Source organism: Vanessa tameamea, unplaced genomic scaffold, assembly GCF_037043105.1.
Source record: "Vanessa tameamea isolate UH-Manoa-2023 unplaced genomic scaffold, ilVanTame1 primary haplotype ctg00000044.1, whole genome shotgun sequence".
NCBI lineage: Eukaryota > Metazoa > Arthropoda > Insecta > Lepidoptera > Nymphalidae > Vanessa > Vanessa tameamea.
Genome location: NW_026974779.1, coordinates 1 through 15,658, shown reverse-complemented (window position 1 = coordinate 15,658; position 15,658 = coordinate 1). Strand labels below are relative to the sequence as shown.

Here is a 15,658-nt window from a genome sequence, read left to right as displayed (position 1 = left end):
GTGGGGTCAAATATATGATTAAAATCATTTTAGGTTATTAATAAACATTCTCTTTGTTTCATTAGATTTTTTTTTTTATTTTTTTTTATATTAATTAATTTTTTTATGATAATTTATTTTATTATAAATAATATAGTAATTTTTTTAGAGTGGGAAATTATTTCTTTTAATTCTATAGGTATTGTTATTTCCATTTTATTAGATTGAATATCTTTATTATTTATGATGTTTGTTTTTTTAATTTCTTCTTCTGTTATTTTTTATAGCAAAAGATATATAAGTTCAGAGTTAAATTTAAATCGTTTTATTATTTTGGTTTTATTATTTGTTTTTTCTATAATTTTATTAATTATTAGTCCTAATATAATTAGAATTTTTTTAGGTTGAGATGGTTTAGGTTTAGTTTCTTATTGTTTAATTATTTATTATCAAAATATTAAATCTTATAATGCTGGTATATTAACTGCTTTATCTAATCGGATTGGTGATGTTATAATTTTAATGTTAATTTCTTGAATAATTAATTATGGAAGATGAAATTTTATTTTTTATTTAAATTTTATGGGTAATGATTATTCTATAAAAATTATTAGTATATTAGTTATTTTAGCGGCTATAACTAAGAGAGCTCAGATTCCTTTTAGTTCTTGATTACCTGCTGCTATGGCAGCTCCTACACCTGTTTCTGCTTTAGTTCATTCATCTACTTTAGTTACTGCTGGTGTATATTTATTAATTCGTTTTAATAATTTATTAGTTGATATATTTTTTATAAAGTTTTTATTATTAATATCTGGTTTAACAATATTTATGGCTGGTATTTGTGCTAATTATGAGTTTGACTTAAAGAAAATTATTGCTCTTTCTACTTTAAGACAATTAGGTTTAATAATAAGAATTTTAAGAATAGGTTACGGTGATTTAGCTTTTTTTCATTTATTAACTCATGCTATATTTAAGGCTTTATTGTTTATGTGTGCTGGAGTTATTATTCACATAATAAGAGATAATCAAGATATTCGTTTAATAGGTGGAATTAGATTATATATTCCTTTAACTTCTTTATGTATAAATATTTCAAATTTAGCTTTATGTGGGATTCCCTTTTTAGCTGGTTTTTATTCTAAGGATATGGTTTTAGAGTTAGTTAGAATAAGAAATTTAAATTTTTTAGTTTTTTATTTATATTATGTTTCTACAGGTTTAACGGTATTTTATACTATACGTTTATTAATATATTTGATAATTAATGATTTTAATTTATTATCTACTTATAATTTATATGATGAGGATTTTATTATATTAAAAAGTATGTTTATATTATTATTTATGAGTTTAGTTTCAGGTAGATTTTTAAGTTGAATAATTTTTTCTTATCCTTATATAATTTATTTACCTTTTAATATAAAAATAATGGTTATTTATTTAACTTTAATTGGGGTTTTATTGGGATTTTTTGTAAGAAATATAGGAATTTATTCTTTTAATAAGTTTTTAAAAACATATAATTTAAGTTACTTTTTAACTTTAATGTGATTTTTACCTAATTTATCTACTTATATGTTAAATTATAGAATATTAGTTTTTGGTCAAAATTTATTAAAAAATATTGATATAGGTTGAGGTGAATTATATAAGAGACGTGGAATTTTTAATATTATAAAAAATTATTCGGTTATTTTTAATGTTTATCAAATAAATAATTTTAAGATTTATTTATTTAGATTTATTTTATGAATGATAATTTTTATTTTTATGGTATTATTTTATTTAAATAGCTTAAATAAGAGTTTAATATTGAAGATATTAAGGTGATTGATTAAATCTTTAAATATATATATATATATATATATATATATATATATATATATATATATATATATAAAAATAAATTATTTTATTTTTACAATGAAAATGTAATGTTTTTATTAAACTATATATATATATATATATATATATATATATATAAGAAATATTAATGATATTAATCACTATTAATTAAGTTAGCAGCTTAATTTATTATATTTCTAATTGGAATATTTGATTCAATTTTATCATTAACAGTGATATACCTCTAATTTGGTTTCAATTAATAAATAAGGAGTAAATACTCTATCTTTTAAGTCGAAATTAAATGCAATATTGCTTCTTATTTAAGATAAATTGAATAACAATATTTTTTGAATGCAAATCAAATGTTTTTATAAACTATAATCCTGATTAATTAATTCAGTTTAATATATTTTGATTTCATTCATGATATGTTCCAATTAAAAGTATGATAATAAAGAAAAAACTAGTTTTATATCAAATTAAAAAATTAACTATTTTAAATGTTGGGATTATAGGAAAAATTAATACAATTTCTACATCAAAAATTAAAAAAATTACTGTAATTAGAAAAAAATGTAAAGAAAAAGGAATTCGAGCTAAACATATAGGGTCAAATCCACATTCAAATGGGGAACATTTTTCACGATCAAGAAATGATTTTTTTGAGATAATAAATGAGATTGTTATGAATATATTAGAGATAATAATTGTAATTAATGATGTAAAAATTAAAATAATAATTATTTATATTAATTAAAATATTAATCTTTTTGATTGGAAGTCAAATATACTAGATATATTATATAAATAGTTAATTTCCTCATCAATAAATAGAAATATAAAGGAATAATCAAACAACATCTACAAAATGTCAATATCATGCAGCAGCTTCAAATCCGAAATGATGGTTTTTTGAAAAGTGGTTATTTAAGTGTCGGATAAAACAGGTAATTAAAAAGATTGTTCCAATAATAACATGAAGTCCGTGAAATCCTGTTGCTATAAAAAAGATTGATCCGTAAATTCTATCGGCAATAGTAAATGGGGCTTCAATATATTCATAAGCTTGGAGAATAGTAAAATAAATTCCTAGAATAATAGTAATGAATAATCTTTGTGATGTTTGAGTAAAATTATTTTCTATTAGTGCATGATGAGATCAAGTAATGGTAATTCCTGAGGTAATTAAGATAATGGTATTTAAAAGAGGAATTTGAAATGGGTTAAAAGCTAAAATATTTGAAGGGGGTCATATTATTCCAATTTCAATATTAGGTGCTAAACTTCTATGAAAGAAAGTTCAAAAGAATGAAATAAAAAAGAAAATTTCTGAGATAATAAATAAAATTATTCCTCATCGGAGTCCTTTTGATACTGAAATTGTGTGTTTACCTTGGAATGTTCCTTCTCGGCAAATATCTCGTCATCATTGATATATTGTTAATAAAACAATTAAATAACCTAAGATAAGAAGGTTTATGTTAAAATTATGGAATCATTTTACTAATCCTGTAACTAAAGTTATAACTCCAATAGCTCCTGTTAATGGTCAAGGTCTATAATCAACTAAATGAAATGGGTGATTTTGATTATTTGTCATTAATTAGTTTCTCTAGAATAAAGTGTTCTAAGAATAGTAATTACATAAGCTTGAATAATTGATACTGCTGATTCTAAAATTAATAATAAAATTTGAATAAAAATTAAAATAATTAGTAAGTAATTAGGTATATTAATACCTGTTCTTCTTAATAAAGTGATTAATAAATGTCCTGCAATTATATTAGCTGTTAAACGTACAGCTAAAGTTCCAGGTCGAATAATATTACTAATTGTTTCAATTAATACTATAAAAGGTATTAATACTATTGGGGTTCCTTGGGGAATTATATGGATAAATATATGTTGAGTATTATTAATTCATCCGTATAATATAAATCTTAGTCATAAAGTTAAAGATAATGATAAGGAGATATTTAAGTGACTAGTACTTGTAAAGATATATGGGAAAAGACCTAAAAAGTTATTAAAAAAAATAAAAAAAAAAAGTGAGATAAAGATAAATGTTGATCCTCTAGTTCTATTTGGTCCTAATAATGTTTTAAATTCATTGTGAAGTTTGTTAGAGATGAAATTTCATAATATAAAATGTCGGTTAGGGATAAATCAGAATGAATATGGAATAAATATTAATCCAATAAATGTTCTAATTCAATTAAGGGGTAAATTAAAGATATTTGTTGATGGATCAAAAATTGAAAATAAATTATTTATCATTTTCAGGTTAAATTATTAATGTTTTTATATTTTTTAATATTATTATTATTATTATATTTGTAATCAAAAATATAAAAATTTATAATAATAAAAATAATAAAAATACAAATAAAAAAAATAAAAAAAAAAATTCAGTTAATTGGTATTATTTGAGGAATAAAAGAATATTACTTATGTAATAATTTAAATTTGACATATTTATGTTATAAATTAACTAATTCTTTCATTAGAGGTAAGTGCTAAATTACCATAGGGTGGTTTAAGAGACCAATACTTGCTTTAAGTTATCTAATGAATAATTATTAACTCAATTAATGAAATTTTTAATTGAAATTCTTTCAATTACAATAGGTATAAAACTATGGTTAGCACCACAAATTTCTGAGCATTGTCCATAAAAAAGACCTGGACGATTAATAAAGAATCTAGTTTGATTTAATCGTCCGGGATTAGCATCAACTTTAATTCCTAAAGATGGTACTGTTCATGAGTGAATTACATCAGTAGCGGTAATTAAAATACGAATTTGATTATTTATAGGTAAGATAATTCGATTATCTACATCTAATAATCGGAAATTATTAATATTTTCTCTTGAATTAATTATATATGAATCAAATTCAATATTATTAAAATCTGAATATTCATAACTTCAGTATCATTGATGTCCAATAGATTTTAGTGTAATTAATGGATTATTAAGTTCATCTAGTAGGTATAATAATCGAAGAGAGGGAAGAGCAATGAAAATTAATGTAATTGCTGGTAAAATAGTTCAAATTAATTCAATTATTTGGCCTTCTAGTAAAAATCGATTAGTATATGAGTTAAAAAATAAATTTAATATTAAATAAGATACTATAATAGTAATTATAATTAGAATAACAAGAGTGTGATCATGAAAAAAAATAATTTGTTCTATTAATGGGGAAGCTCTATTTTGATAATTAAGGTTAGATCATGTTGCCATTTCTAAAAAAAGGATAATCCTTTATAAATGGGGTTTAAATCCATTACATATAATCTGTCATATTAGAAGTTACTTAAAATAGGTAATTCATTATAAGAATGTTCAGAGGGGGGTAAATTTTGGTATCATTCAATAGAAGAGGGTATATTTAAAGAGAATAAAATAATTCGTTGATTAATTATAGATTCTCAAATAATAATAATAATTATTATTATAGACAATAAAGAAATATAAGATCCAAAGGATGAAATAATATTTCATGATATAAATCTATCAGGATAATCAGAGTATCGTCGAGGTATTCCAGCTAATCCTAAAAAATGTTGAGGGAAAAATGTTAAATTAACTCCAATAAATATTGAAATAAATTGAATTTTTAATAAATAATTGTTTATTATTAATCCTGTAAATAATGGATATCAATGAATAAATCCCCCTAAAATAGCAAATACAGCTCCTATAGATAATACATAATGAAAGTGGGCAACAACATAATAAGTATCATGTAGGGTAATATCGATAGATGAATTAGCTAAAATGACTCCTGTTAATCCCCCTACTGTAAATAGGAAAATAAATCCTAATCTTCATAGTATTGAAGGTCTATAATTAATTTGAGTTCCGTGCAATGTTGCTAATCATCTAAAAATTTTAATTCCTGTAGGAACGGCAATAATTATTGTTGCTGAAGTAAAATAAGCTCGTGTATCAATATCTATACCTACTGTGAATATATGATGGGCTCATACAATAAATCCCAATAATCCAATTGCTATTATAGCATAAATTATTCCCAAACATCCAAATGTTTCTTTTTTTCCTCTTTCTTGTGAAATAATATGGGAAATTATACCAAAACCTGGAAGAATTAGAATGTAAACTTCTGGATGACCAAAAAATCAAAATAAATGTTGATAAAGAATTGGATCTCCTCCTCCTGCTGGATCAAAAAATGATGTATTAATATTTCGATCTGTTAGAAGTATGGTAATAGCTCCGGCTAATACAGGAAGGGAAAGTAAAAGAAGTAAAGCTGTAATACCTACAGCTCAAATAAATAATGGTATTTGATCAAAGGATATATTATTAACTCGTATATTAATAATAGTTGTAATAAAATTAATTGCCCCTAGGATTGAGGAAATACCAGCTAAATGCAAAGAAAAAATTGCTAAATCTACTGATGATCCTCTATGGGCAATATTAGATGAAAGTGGGGGATAAACTGTTCATCCTGTTCCTGCTCCATTTTCAACGATTCTACTAGAGATTAATAATATTAGTGATGGGGGTAAAAGTCAAAATCTTATATTATTTATACGTGGAAAAGCTATATCAGGAGCTCCTAATATTAGGGGAATTAATCAATTACCAAATCCCCCAATTATAATTGGTATAACTATAAAAAAAATTATAATAAAAGCATGGGCTGTAACGATTGTATTGTAAATTTGATCGTCTCCAATTAAAGATCCTGGATTTCCTAATTCAGTTCGAATTAATAAACTAAGTGAGGTTCCCACTATTCCTGCTCAAATTCCAAAAATAAAATATAATGTACCAATATCTTTATGATTTGTAGAAAATAGTCATTTTCGCTTAATAAAATGGCTGAGTTAAGCGATAAATTGTAAATTTATTTACGGGAAATTTCTCTTTTATTAGTCTTATATTCAATAATGATATAAAATTGCAAATTTTAAGGTGTAATATTTACTAAGGCTTAAAGATACATTTCTTTATAAATAATTTTGAAGATTATTAGTTTAATTTAACTTAAAACCTTATAAAAAAAATAAAGTTCTAAGAATTATTCCTAATAAAGAGATAAATCTAATAATGTTAATAAAAATTAAATAATTATTTTTAATAAAAATTTTATTTCATTTTAATTTAATGGAATAAAATATTAATGAATAATAAAGAATTCGAATATAAATAAATAATATAATTAATCTTGTTATGGTAAAAATAAATGAAATAATAAATAAATTATTAGATAATAAATAATTAATAATTATTCATTTGGGGAAAAATCCTAAGAATGGGGGTAATCCACCTAAAGATAAAAAATTAATTAAAATTGAAATTTTAATAAAAAAATTTAAATTAAAATTAAATAATTGATTAATATAATAAATATTTAAGGTATAAAATAAAAAACATATGATTAAAATAAAAAAAGAATAAAATAATAAGTAAATTAATCATAAATTTTCTCTAATAGATAAAGCTGCTAATATTCATCCTAAATTATTAATTGATGAAAATGCTATTAATTTACGTAGTGAAGATTGATTAAATCTTCTAATTGTACCAATTATTACATTTAAAATTATAACTAAAAATAATAAATTAAAATTTATATAATAAGAAATTAAAATTATTGGGGAAATTTTTTGTCATGTTATTAAAATAAAACAATTTAATCAGGATAATCCTTCTATAATATTAGGAAATCAAAAATGGAAAGGTACTGATCCTATTTTTATTAATAAAGATGAATTAATAATAATTGAAAATAAATTATCAATAAAAAAATTTTTAAATGATAATATACATAATAAAATAGAAAATAAAAAATTAATTGATGCAATTGATTGGGTAAGGAAATATTTTAAAGAAGCTTCAGAGTTTAACAAATTATTGGGGTTTGAGATAAGGGGGATAAAGCTTAATAAATTAATTTCTAATCCAATTCAACATCCTAATCATGAGTTAGATGAGATGGAAATCAATGTTCTAAAAAATATAATAAATAAAAAAAATATTTTGTTTGAATTAATTAAGAATAAAATTTAAAATAAGAAAAATCTTTAATGAATAAATTCATATTATAAAAATTATATTTTAATGTAAGATGCATGGTAATTTTTGAAATTACAAGATATAGTTTAATTCTATAAAATATAATAAAGGTAAAAATTTACATAATTTATCCTATCAGAATAATCCTTTTAATCAGGCACTTTATTTTTAAAAAAAAGGTATTTCCTTTATATTTGGGGTATGAACCCAAAAGCTTAATTTTAGCTTATTTTTAAATATTTTTTTTATATTTATTATTAAATTTATTAAAAACGGTTTAATATATGTATATATATATATACGCATATATATATATATATATATAATTTAATTAATTATTTTTATTTAATTTAATTAAATTATTTAATAAATAATAAATAATTATATTTATTAAATATATTAATAATATATGTATATTAATAATTATTTGTTATTTAATTAGATCTGTATTCGGATTATATTGATATTAATTTTTAATATTAATATTATAAGAAAAAAAATAAGAGAAAACATTAAAAATTTATTAATTTATATTATATATTTAATATAAAAAAAAAAAAAAAAAAATCTATGTGAAAAATATTGAAATATAATAAAATAATTATGTTTTTAGTAATTTATTATAAATTTGTTTTACATATAAATTTTAGTATATAATTTTAATTATTTTAATAATAGTTAATTATTTTAGTAGTAATTAATATTAAAAATTTAAGAAATTAAGATTTAGCAATATAGAAATTAATAACTAATTTTGTGCCAGCAGTTGCGGTTAAACAAAAGTTAAGTTGAATTATTTCAGTTTATAATAAATAAATAAATAAATTAAAATAAATATTAAATTATTAGGTGAAATTTTAATTTAATTAAATTTTATTTGTAATTTATGATTTAATAAATTTTAATATAAACTAGGATTAGATACCCTATTATTAAAAATTTAATTTATAATACTAAAATAGTAAATAATAATTTATTGAAACTTAAATAATATGGCGGTATTTTAGTTCATTTAGAGGAATCTGTCTAATAATTGATAATCCACGAATAAATTTACTTAATTTATAATTTTGTATATCATTGTTAAAAAAATATTTTTTAGTAATAATAATATTTAAAAATTAATAATAAAAATTAATTCAGATCAAGATGCAGAATATAATTAAGAATATGATGGATTACAATAAATATATTTAAATGAATAATTTTATTGTAATAAAAATTTGAAGGTGGATTTAAATGTAATTTTAATTAATTTATTAAAATGATTATAAATTAAAGTATGTACATATTGCCCGTCACTTTCATTTAAAAATTGAAATAAGTCGTAACAAAGTAGGGGTACTGGAAAGTGTTTCTAGAAAGAACAAATTAGAGCTTGTTAAAGTATTTCATTTACATTGAAAAGAAATTAAAAATTAATTAATTTGAGGGGTTAAATTAATAAATAAAAAAAATAATAAAAAAAATTTTAATATTAAAAAGAAATGGGGGTTTGAGTATTTTTAATAGAAAAAATTAATAGTTTTATAATGAATTATTACTGTAAAGGAAATTATAAATAATTGAAATTTAATTAAATTAAAAGTAGGTTTAATTTATTGTATCTTGTGTATCAGAGTTTATTAAATATTAAAAATTTATTTAAATAAATCTCGAATTTAAAAGAGTTAATTAATTAAAAAAGTTAATGTTGTATAATTATTTTAAATAATTAATTAGAAATGAAATGTTAATCGTTTTTAAATATATCTAGTTTTTTTAGAAAAAAATTTAATTTTAAATTTAAATAATTTTATATTTATTTAATTAATTATAAAAATTTAAAATTTAATATTTTAGGGGATAAGCTTTAAATTAAATTGTTATAATTATTTAAATTAAAAATTAAAAATTTTAAAATTTATATTGTTTAAAAATTATAATTTATTATAAAAAATTTTAATTAAAATAAAATTTAAATTAAATTTAATTTTTTATAAAAAAAATAATTTTTAATAAAATAAAATTAGTAATAATGATAAAATTAGTATATTATAATAAATAAAATAAAAATTAATTAAAATTAAATTAAAGGAATTCGGCAAATTTTTATATTCACTTGTTTATCAAAAACATGTCTTTTTGATAATAATTTAAAGTCTAATCTGCCCACTGATATATTTATTAAAGGGCTGCAGTATATTGACTGTACAAAGGTAGCATAATCATTAGTCTTTTAATTGAAGACTTGTATGAAAGATTTGATGAAATATAAACTGTCTCTGATTTATTATATAAAATTTAATTTTTTAGTTAAAAAGCTAAAATAAAATTAAAAGACGAGAAGACCCTATAGAGTTTTATAGTTAAATTATTTAGTATTAAATATATAATTATTTAATTAAAATTAATTTAATTATTTTATTGGGGTGATAGAAAAATTAAAAAAACTTTTTTTAAAAAATAAACATAAATAAATGATTTTATGATCCATTAGATAATGATTATAAGAAAAAATTACCTTAGGGATAACAGCGTAATATTTTTTTTTAGTACAAATAAAAAAAAAAGTTTGCGACCTCGATGTTGGATTAAGATAAAATTTAAATGCAAAAGTTTAAAATTTTGATCTGTTCGATCATTAAAATCTTACATGATCTGAGTTCAAACCGGTGTGAGCCAGGTTGGTTTCTATCTTTAATTAGGTGATATATTTTAGTACGAAAGGATCAAATATTTAAAATAATTTTATAATTGAGAATATTATTAAAATAATGTTAAACTATTTTGGCAGATAATTGTAATGGTTTTAGAAGTCATATATATATATTAATTAATATATAGGTAGTATATGATAATAATTGATATATTAAATATTATAGTTGGTTTTTTAGTTTTGGTTATTGGGGTATTAATTGGGGTTGCTTTTTTAACTTTATTAGAACGAAAAGTTTTAGGTTACATTCAAATTCGGAAAGGTCCCAATAAAATAGGTTATTTGGGTTTATTACAGCCTTTTTGTGATGCGATTAAATTATTTTCTAAGGAACAGGTTTATTTAAATTATTCTAATTATTTAGTTTATTATTTTTCTCCTATTATGAGATTTATTTTATCTTTAATGATTTGAATAGTTATTCCTTATTTATTTAATATGATTACTTTTAATTTGGGTATTTTATTTTTTTTATGTTGTACTAGAATTGGGGTTTATACTTTAATGATTGCTGGTTGATCATCTAATTCAAATTATTCATTATTAGGGGGTTTACGTGCTGTAGCTCAAACTATTTCTTATGAAGTTAGAATAACTTTAATTATAATATCTAGAATTGTGATAATTATAGATTTTAATTTAATAAAGTTTTTTGATTATCAAATTTTAGTTTGGTTTATTTTTATAATAATACCTTTAAGTTTGTGTTTTTTATCTTCTTTAATAGCTGAAACTAATCGGACTCCTTATGATTTTGCTGAGGGTGAGAGAGAGTTGGTTTCTGGATTTAATGTTGAGTATAGAAGAGGGGGGTTTGCTTTAATTTTTTTAGCGGAATATTCTAGAATTTTATTTATAAGATTATTATTTGTTATTATTTATATGGGGGGTTATAGATTATCTTTATTTTTTTACTTAAAATTAGTTTTTTTATCTTTTTTTTTTATTTGAGTTCGTGGAACATTACCTCGTTATCGTTATGATAAATTAATATATTTATGTTGAAAGAGATATTTACCTATTTCTTTAAATTTTTTAATGTTTTATATGGGATTAAAAATATTTTTAAGTTATTAAATGATTTTAGTATATTTAAATTAATAGAATAATTATTCTTTCTTAAGTTTTCAAAACAAATGCTTTAACAAGCTCATTAATTAATAATTAAAAATTAATTTATCTCATAATCTATTTAAAATTGGGTTAATAATAAAATAAGAAAAATAAAGAATAGTTAATAATTGTCCAGTAATAATATAAGGTGTTTCTACAGATCGTGCTCCAATTCAAGTTAGTAAAATAATAATAGAAATTAATGATCAAAATAATAATTGATTAATGGGGTAAAATTGAATTCCTTGAATTTTTTTATTAAATGTAAAAGGTAGGATAATTAAAATTAAAATTGATATAACTAAAGCAATAACTCCTCCTAATTTATTGGGGATTGATCGAAGAATTGCATAAGCAAATAAAAAATATCATTCTGGTTGAATATGAATTGGGGTTACTAAGGGATTAGCGGGAATAAAATTATCTGGATCTCCTAATAAATATGGGTTAATAAGTGTTAATATTGTTAATATTAGAATTAAAATAATAAATCCAATTAAATCTTTAAATGAAAAAAATGGATGAAATGGGATTTTATCTAAATTTCTGTTAATACCTAGGGGGTTATTTGATCCTGTTTGATGTAAAAATAATAAATGAATTATTGTTAATATTAAAATAATAAATGGAAATAAAAAGTGGAAGGTATAAAATCGAGTAAGAGTAGCATTATCTACGGCAAATCCCCCTCAAATTCAATTTACTAATATTGTTCCTAAGTATGGGATTGCTGATAATAAGTTAGTAATAACTGTTGCTCCTCAAAATGATATTTGTCCTCATGGTAATACATAACCTATAAATGCTGTAGCTATTAATAAAAATAAAATAATAACACCCACTATTCAAGTATATTTTAAATTAAATGATTCATAATAAATTCCTCGTCCAATGTGAAGATAAATACAAATAAAAAAGAATGATGCTCCATTTGCATGTAATGTTCGAATTAATCAACCGTAATTTACATTTCGACAGATATAATTAACTCTATAAAAAGCTATTTCAATATTAGCTGTATAATATATAGTTAAAAATAATCCTGTAATAATTTGAATTATAAGACATAAAGCTAAAAGTGATCCAAAATTTCATCATGAAGAAATATTAGAAGGTGAAGGTAAATCAATAAGAGAATTATTAATAATTTTTAATATTGGGTGGGTTTTTCGAATTGGCTTAAAAAAATTTATCATTTGTTAATTAATTATTAGAGCGAAGAGGTCCAAAAAAAATATTAGTAATTTTTACTACAGCAATAAGGGTAATAAATAAATAAATAATTATTATTAAAGTTAACATATAGGTTTGTTTATTATATAATTTAGATAAATTAAAATTTAATTCATTATTAAAAAATAAAAATGAATTAAAAAAGTTAATTATTTCATCATTAAATGAAAAATTTATTCAAAATAAATTATTTTTAAAAAAATAACTTGTAATTATAAATAAAAATATATATAATAAGAATCTTTTATTAAAAAATGAAGTTTTAAATAGTTCATTTGATGCAATTCTTGAGACATAAATAAATAGGACTATCAATCCCCCTAAAAAAATTAAAAATAAAATATAAGAAAATCAATAAGTATTAATTAATATTCTTGATAACAGACATAATAATAATGTTTGAGTTAAAATTAATAATCCTATGGAAAAGGGGTGATTTATGAAAAATATAAAAATTGAAATAAAAATTAATAATAATGATAAAAATATTTTTAAGATTTCAAAGAATAGTTTAAAAAAAATAATAATTTTGGAGATTATTGATAAAGAAATTCTTTTTCTTTGAAGTTTTTAAAGAAAAATTCTTAATTTTGATTTACAAGACCAAAGTTTTTTTTAAACTATAAAAACTACAAATGATAATAATAAATATATGATTAGTTATTTTTATTATGTATTTATTTGGGAATATAATTTTTGTTTCTAAGTATAAACATTTATTAATTATTTTATTAAGACTTGAGTTTATTGTTTTGAGAATTTTTTTTTTTTTTTTATTGTTTTTAATAACAATAAATTATAATATACATATATTAGTTGTTTTTTTAGTTTTTTCTGTTTGTGAGGGGGTTTTAGGACTTTCTATTTTAGTTTCAATAATTCGAACTCATGGAAATGATTATTTTCAAAGTTATAATTTAATTTAACATGATAAAATTTTTAATAATAATAATATTTATAATTCCTTTATGTTTTAAAAAAAATATATTTTGAATGGTTCAATTAATAATAATAATAATAACTTTAATATTTTTAAATTTAACTTTAAATATTATAAATTTTTCTAATTTAAGATATATAATAGGTTGTGATTTAATTTCTTATGGTTTAATTTTATTGAGAATTTGAATTAGAAGTTTGATAATTATGGCTAGAGAAAGTTTATTAAAAAAAAATTTTTATGAAAAATATTTTTTATTAAATATTATTTTATTATTAGTATTATTATATTTAACTTTTAGAATTATAAATTTATTTATATTTTATTTATTTTTTGAGGCAAGATTAATTCCTACTTTAATATTAATTATTGGGTGGGGTTATCAACCTGAACGAATTCAAGCTGGAATATATTTATTATTTTATACGTTATTTGTATCTTTACCTTTATTATTGGGGATTTTTTTTCTTTTTTTAAAAATAAATACTATAATAATATATTTTTTAAAGTTTTATGATTTTAATTTATTATTGTTATATTTTAGAATGGTAATAGCTTTTTTAGTAAAAATACCTATATATTTTACTCATTTATGATTGCCTAAGGCTCATGTAGAAGCTCCTATTTCTGGTTCTATAATTTTAGCTGCTATTATATTAAAATTAGGTGGTTATGGATTATTACGTATTTTAGTTGTTATACAGAAAGTTAATTTAAAAATAGGGTTTATTTGAGTGGTAATTAGATTGGTTGGTGGTTTATTTATTAGTTTAAAATGTTTTTGTCAAACTGATATAAAATCTTTAATTGCTTATTCTTCAGTTGCTCATATAAGAATTGTAATTGGTGGAATTATGACAATAAATTATTGGGGTTTTATAGGTTCTTATGTTTTAATAATTGGTCATGGTTTATGTTCATCGGGGATATTTTGTTTATCTAATATTAATTATGAGCGAGTTAATAGACGAAGTTTATTTTTAAATAAGGGTATAATAACTTTTATACCTTCAATAAGAATATGATGATTTTTATTTATGTCTTCAAATATAGCAGCTCCTCCTTCTTTAAATTTAATAGGTGAAATTAGATTAATTAACAGATTAGTAAGATGATCTTGAATAAGAATATTTATATTAATGGGAATTTCTTTTTTTAGAGCGGGGTATAGATTGTATTTATATTCTTTTACTCAACATGGGAAATATAATATAAGAATATATAGTTTTTATAGAGGATTATCTCGAGAATATTTAATATTATTATTACATTGATTACCTTTAAATATTTTAGTTTTAAAGATTGATTATATAATAATTTGATTTTACTTAAATAATTTAAATATAAAATATTGATTTGTGGGGTCAAATATATGATTAAAATCATTTTAGGTTATTAATAAACATTCTCTTTGTTTCATTAGATTTTTTTTTTTATTTTTTTTTATATTAATTAATTTTTTTATGATAATTTATTTTATTATAAATAATATAGTAATTTTTTTAGAGTGGGAAATTATTTCTTTTAATTCTATAGGTATTGTTATTTCCATTTTATTAGATTGAATATCTTTATTATTTATGATGTTTGTTTTTTTAATTTCTTCTTCTGTTATTTTTTATAGCAAAAGATATATAAGTTCAGAGTTAAATTTAAATCGTTTTATTATTTTGGTTTTATTATTTGTTTTTTCTATAATTTTATTAATTATTAGTCCTAATATAATTAGAATTTTTTTAGGTTGAGATGGTTTAGGTTTAGTTTCTTATTGTTTAATTATTTATTA

At 19.9% G+C, this 15,658-nt stretch overlaps 2 protein-coding genes and 3 pseudogenes across 2 annotated transcripts; 2 read left to right on the top strand and 3 right to left on the bottom strand.

The window, feature by feature from the left end:
* Positions 1 to 51: 51 nt before the first annotated feature.
* Positions 52 to 6,017, top strand: LOC135194742 (NADH-ubiquinone oxidoreductase chain 5-like; annotated as a pseudogene).
* On the bottom strand, positions 4,405 to 5,095 carry LOC135194745 (cytochrome c oxidase subunit 2-like). Its single transcript, XM_064220547.1, is given in 1 exon segment — positions 4,405 to 5,095. A coding segment is annotated over 1 exon segment (663 nt). The 5' UTR covers positions 5,081 to 5,095; the 3' UTR covers positions 4,405 to 4,417.
* LOC135194749 (cytochrome c oxidase subunit 1-like) lies at positions 4,405 to 10,006 on the bottom strand (annotated as a pseudogene).
* Positions 9,870 to 12,910, bottom strand: LOC135194739 (cytochrome b-like; annotated as a pseudogene).
* Positions 12,911 to 13,582: 672 nt separating this feature from the next.
* On the top strand, positions 13,583 to 15,199 carry LOC135194738 (NADH-ubiquinone oxidoreductase chain 4-like). The gene is given in 1 exon segment (XM_064220544.1): positions 13,583 to 15,199. A coding segment is annotated over 1 exon segment (909 nt). The 5' UTR covers positions 13,583 to 14,078; the 3' UTR covers positions 14,988 to 15,199.
* Positions 15,200 to 15,658: the final 459 nt, after the last annotated feature.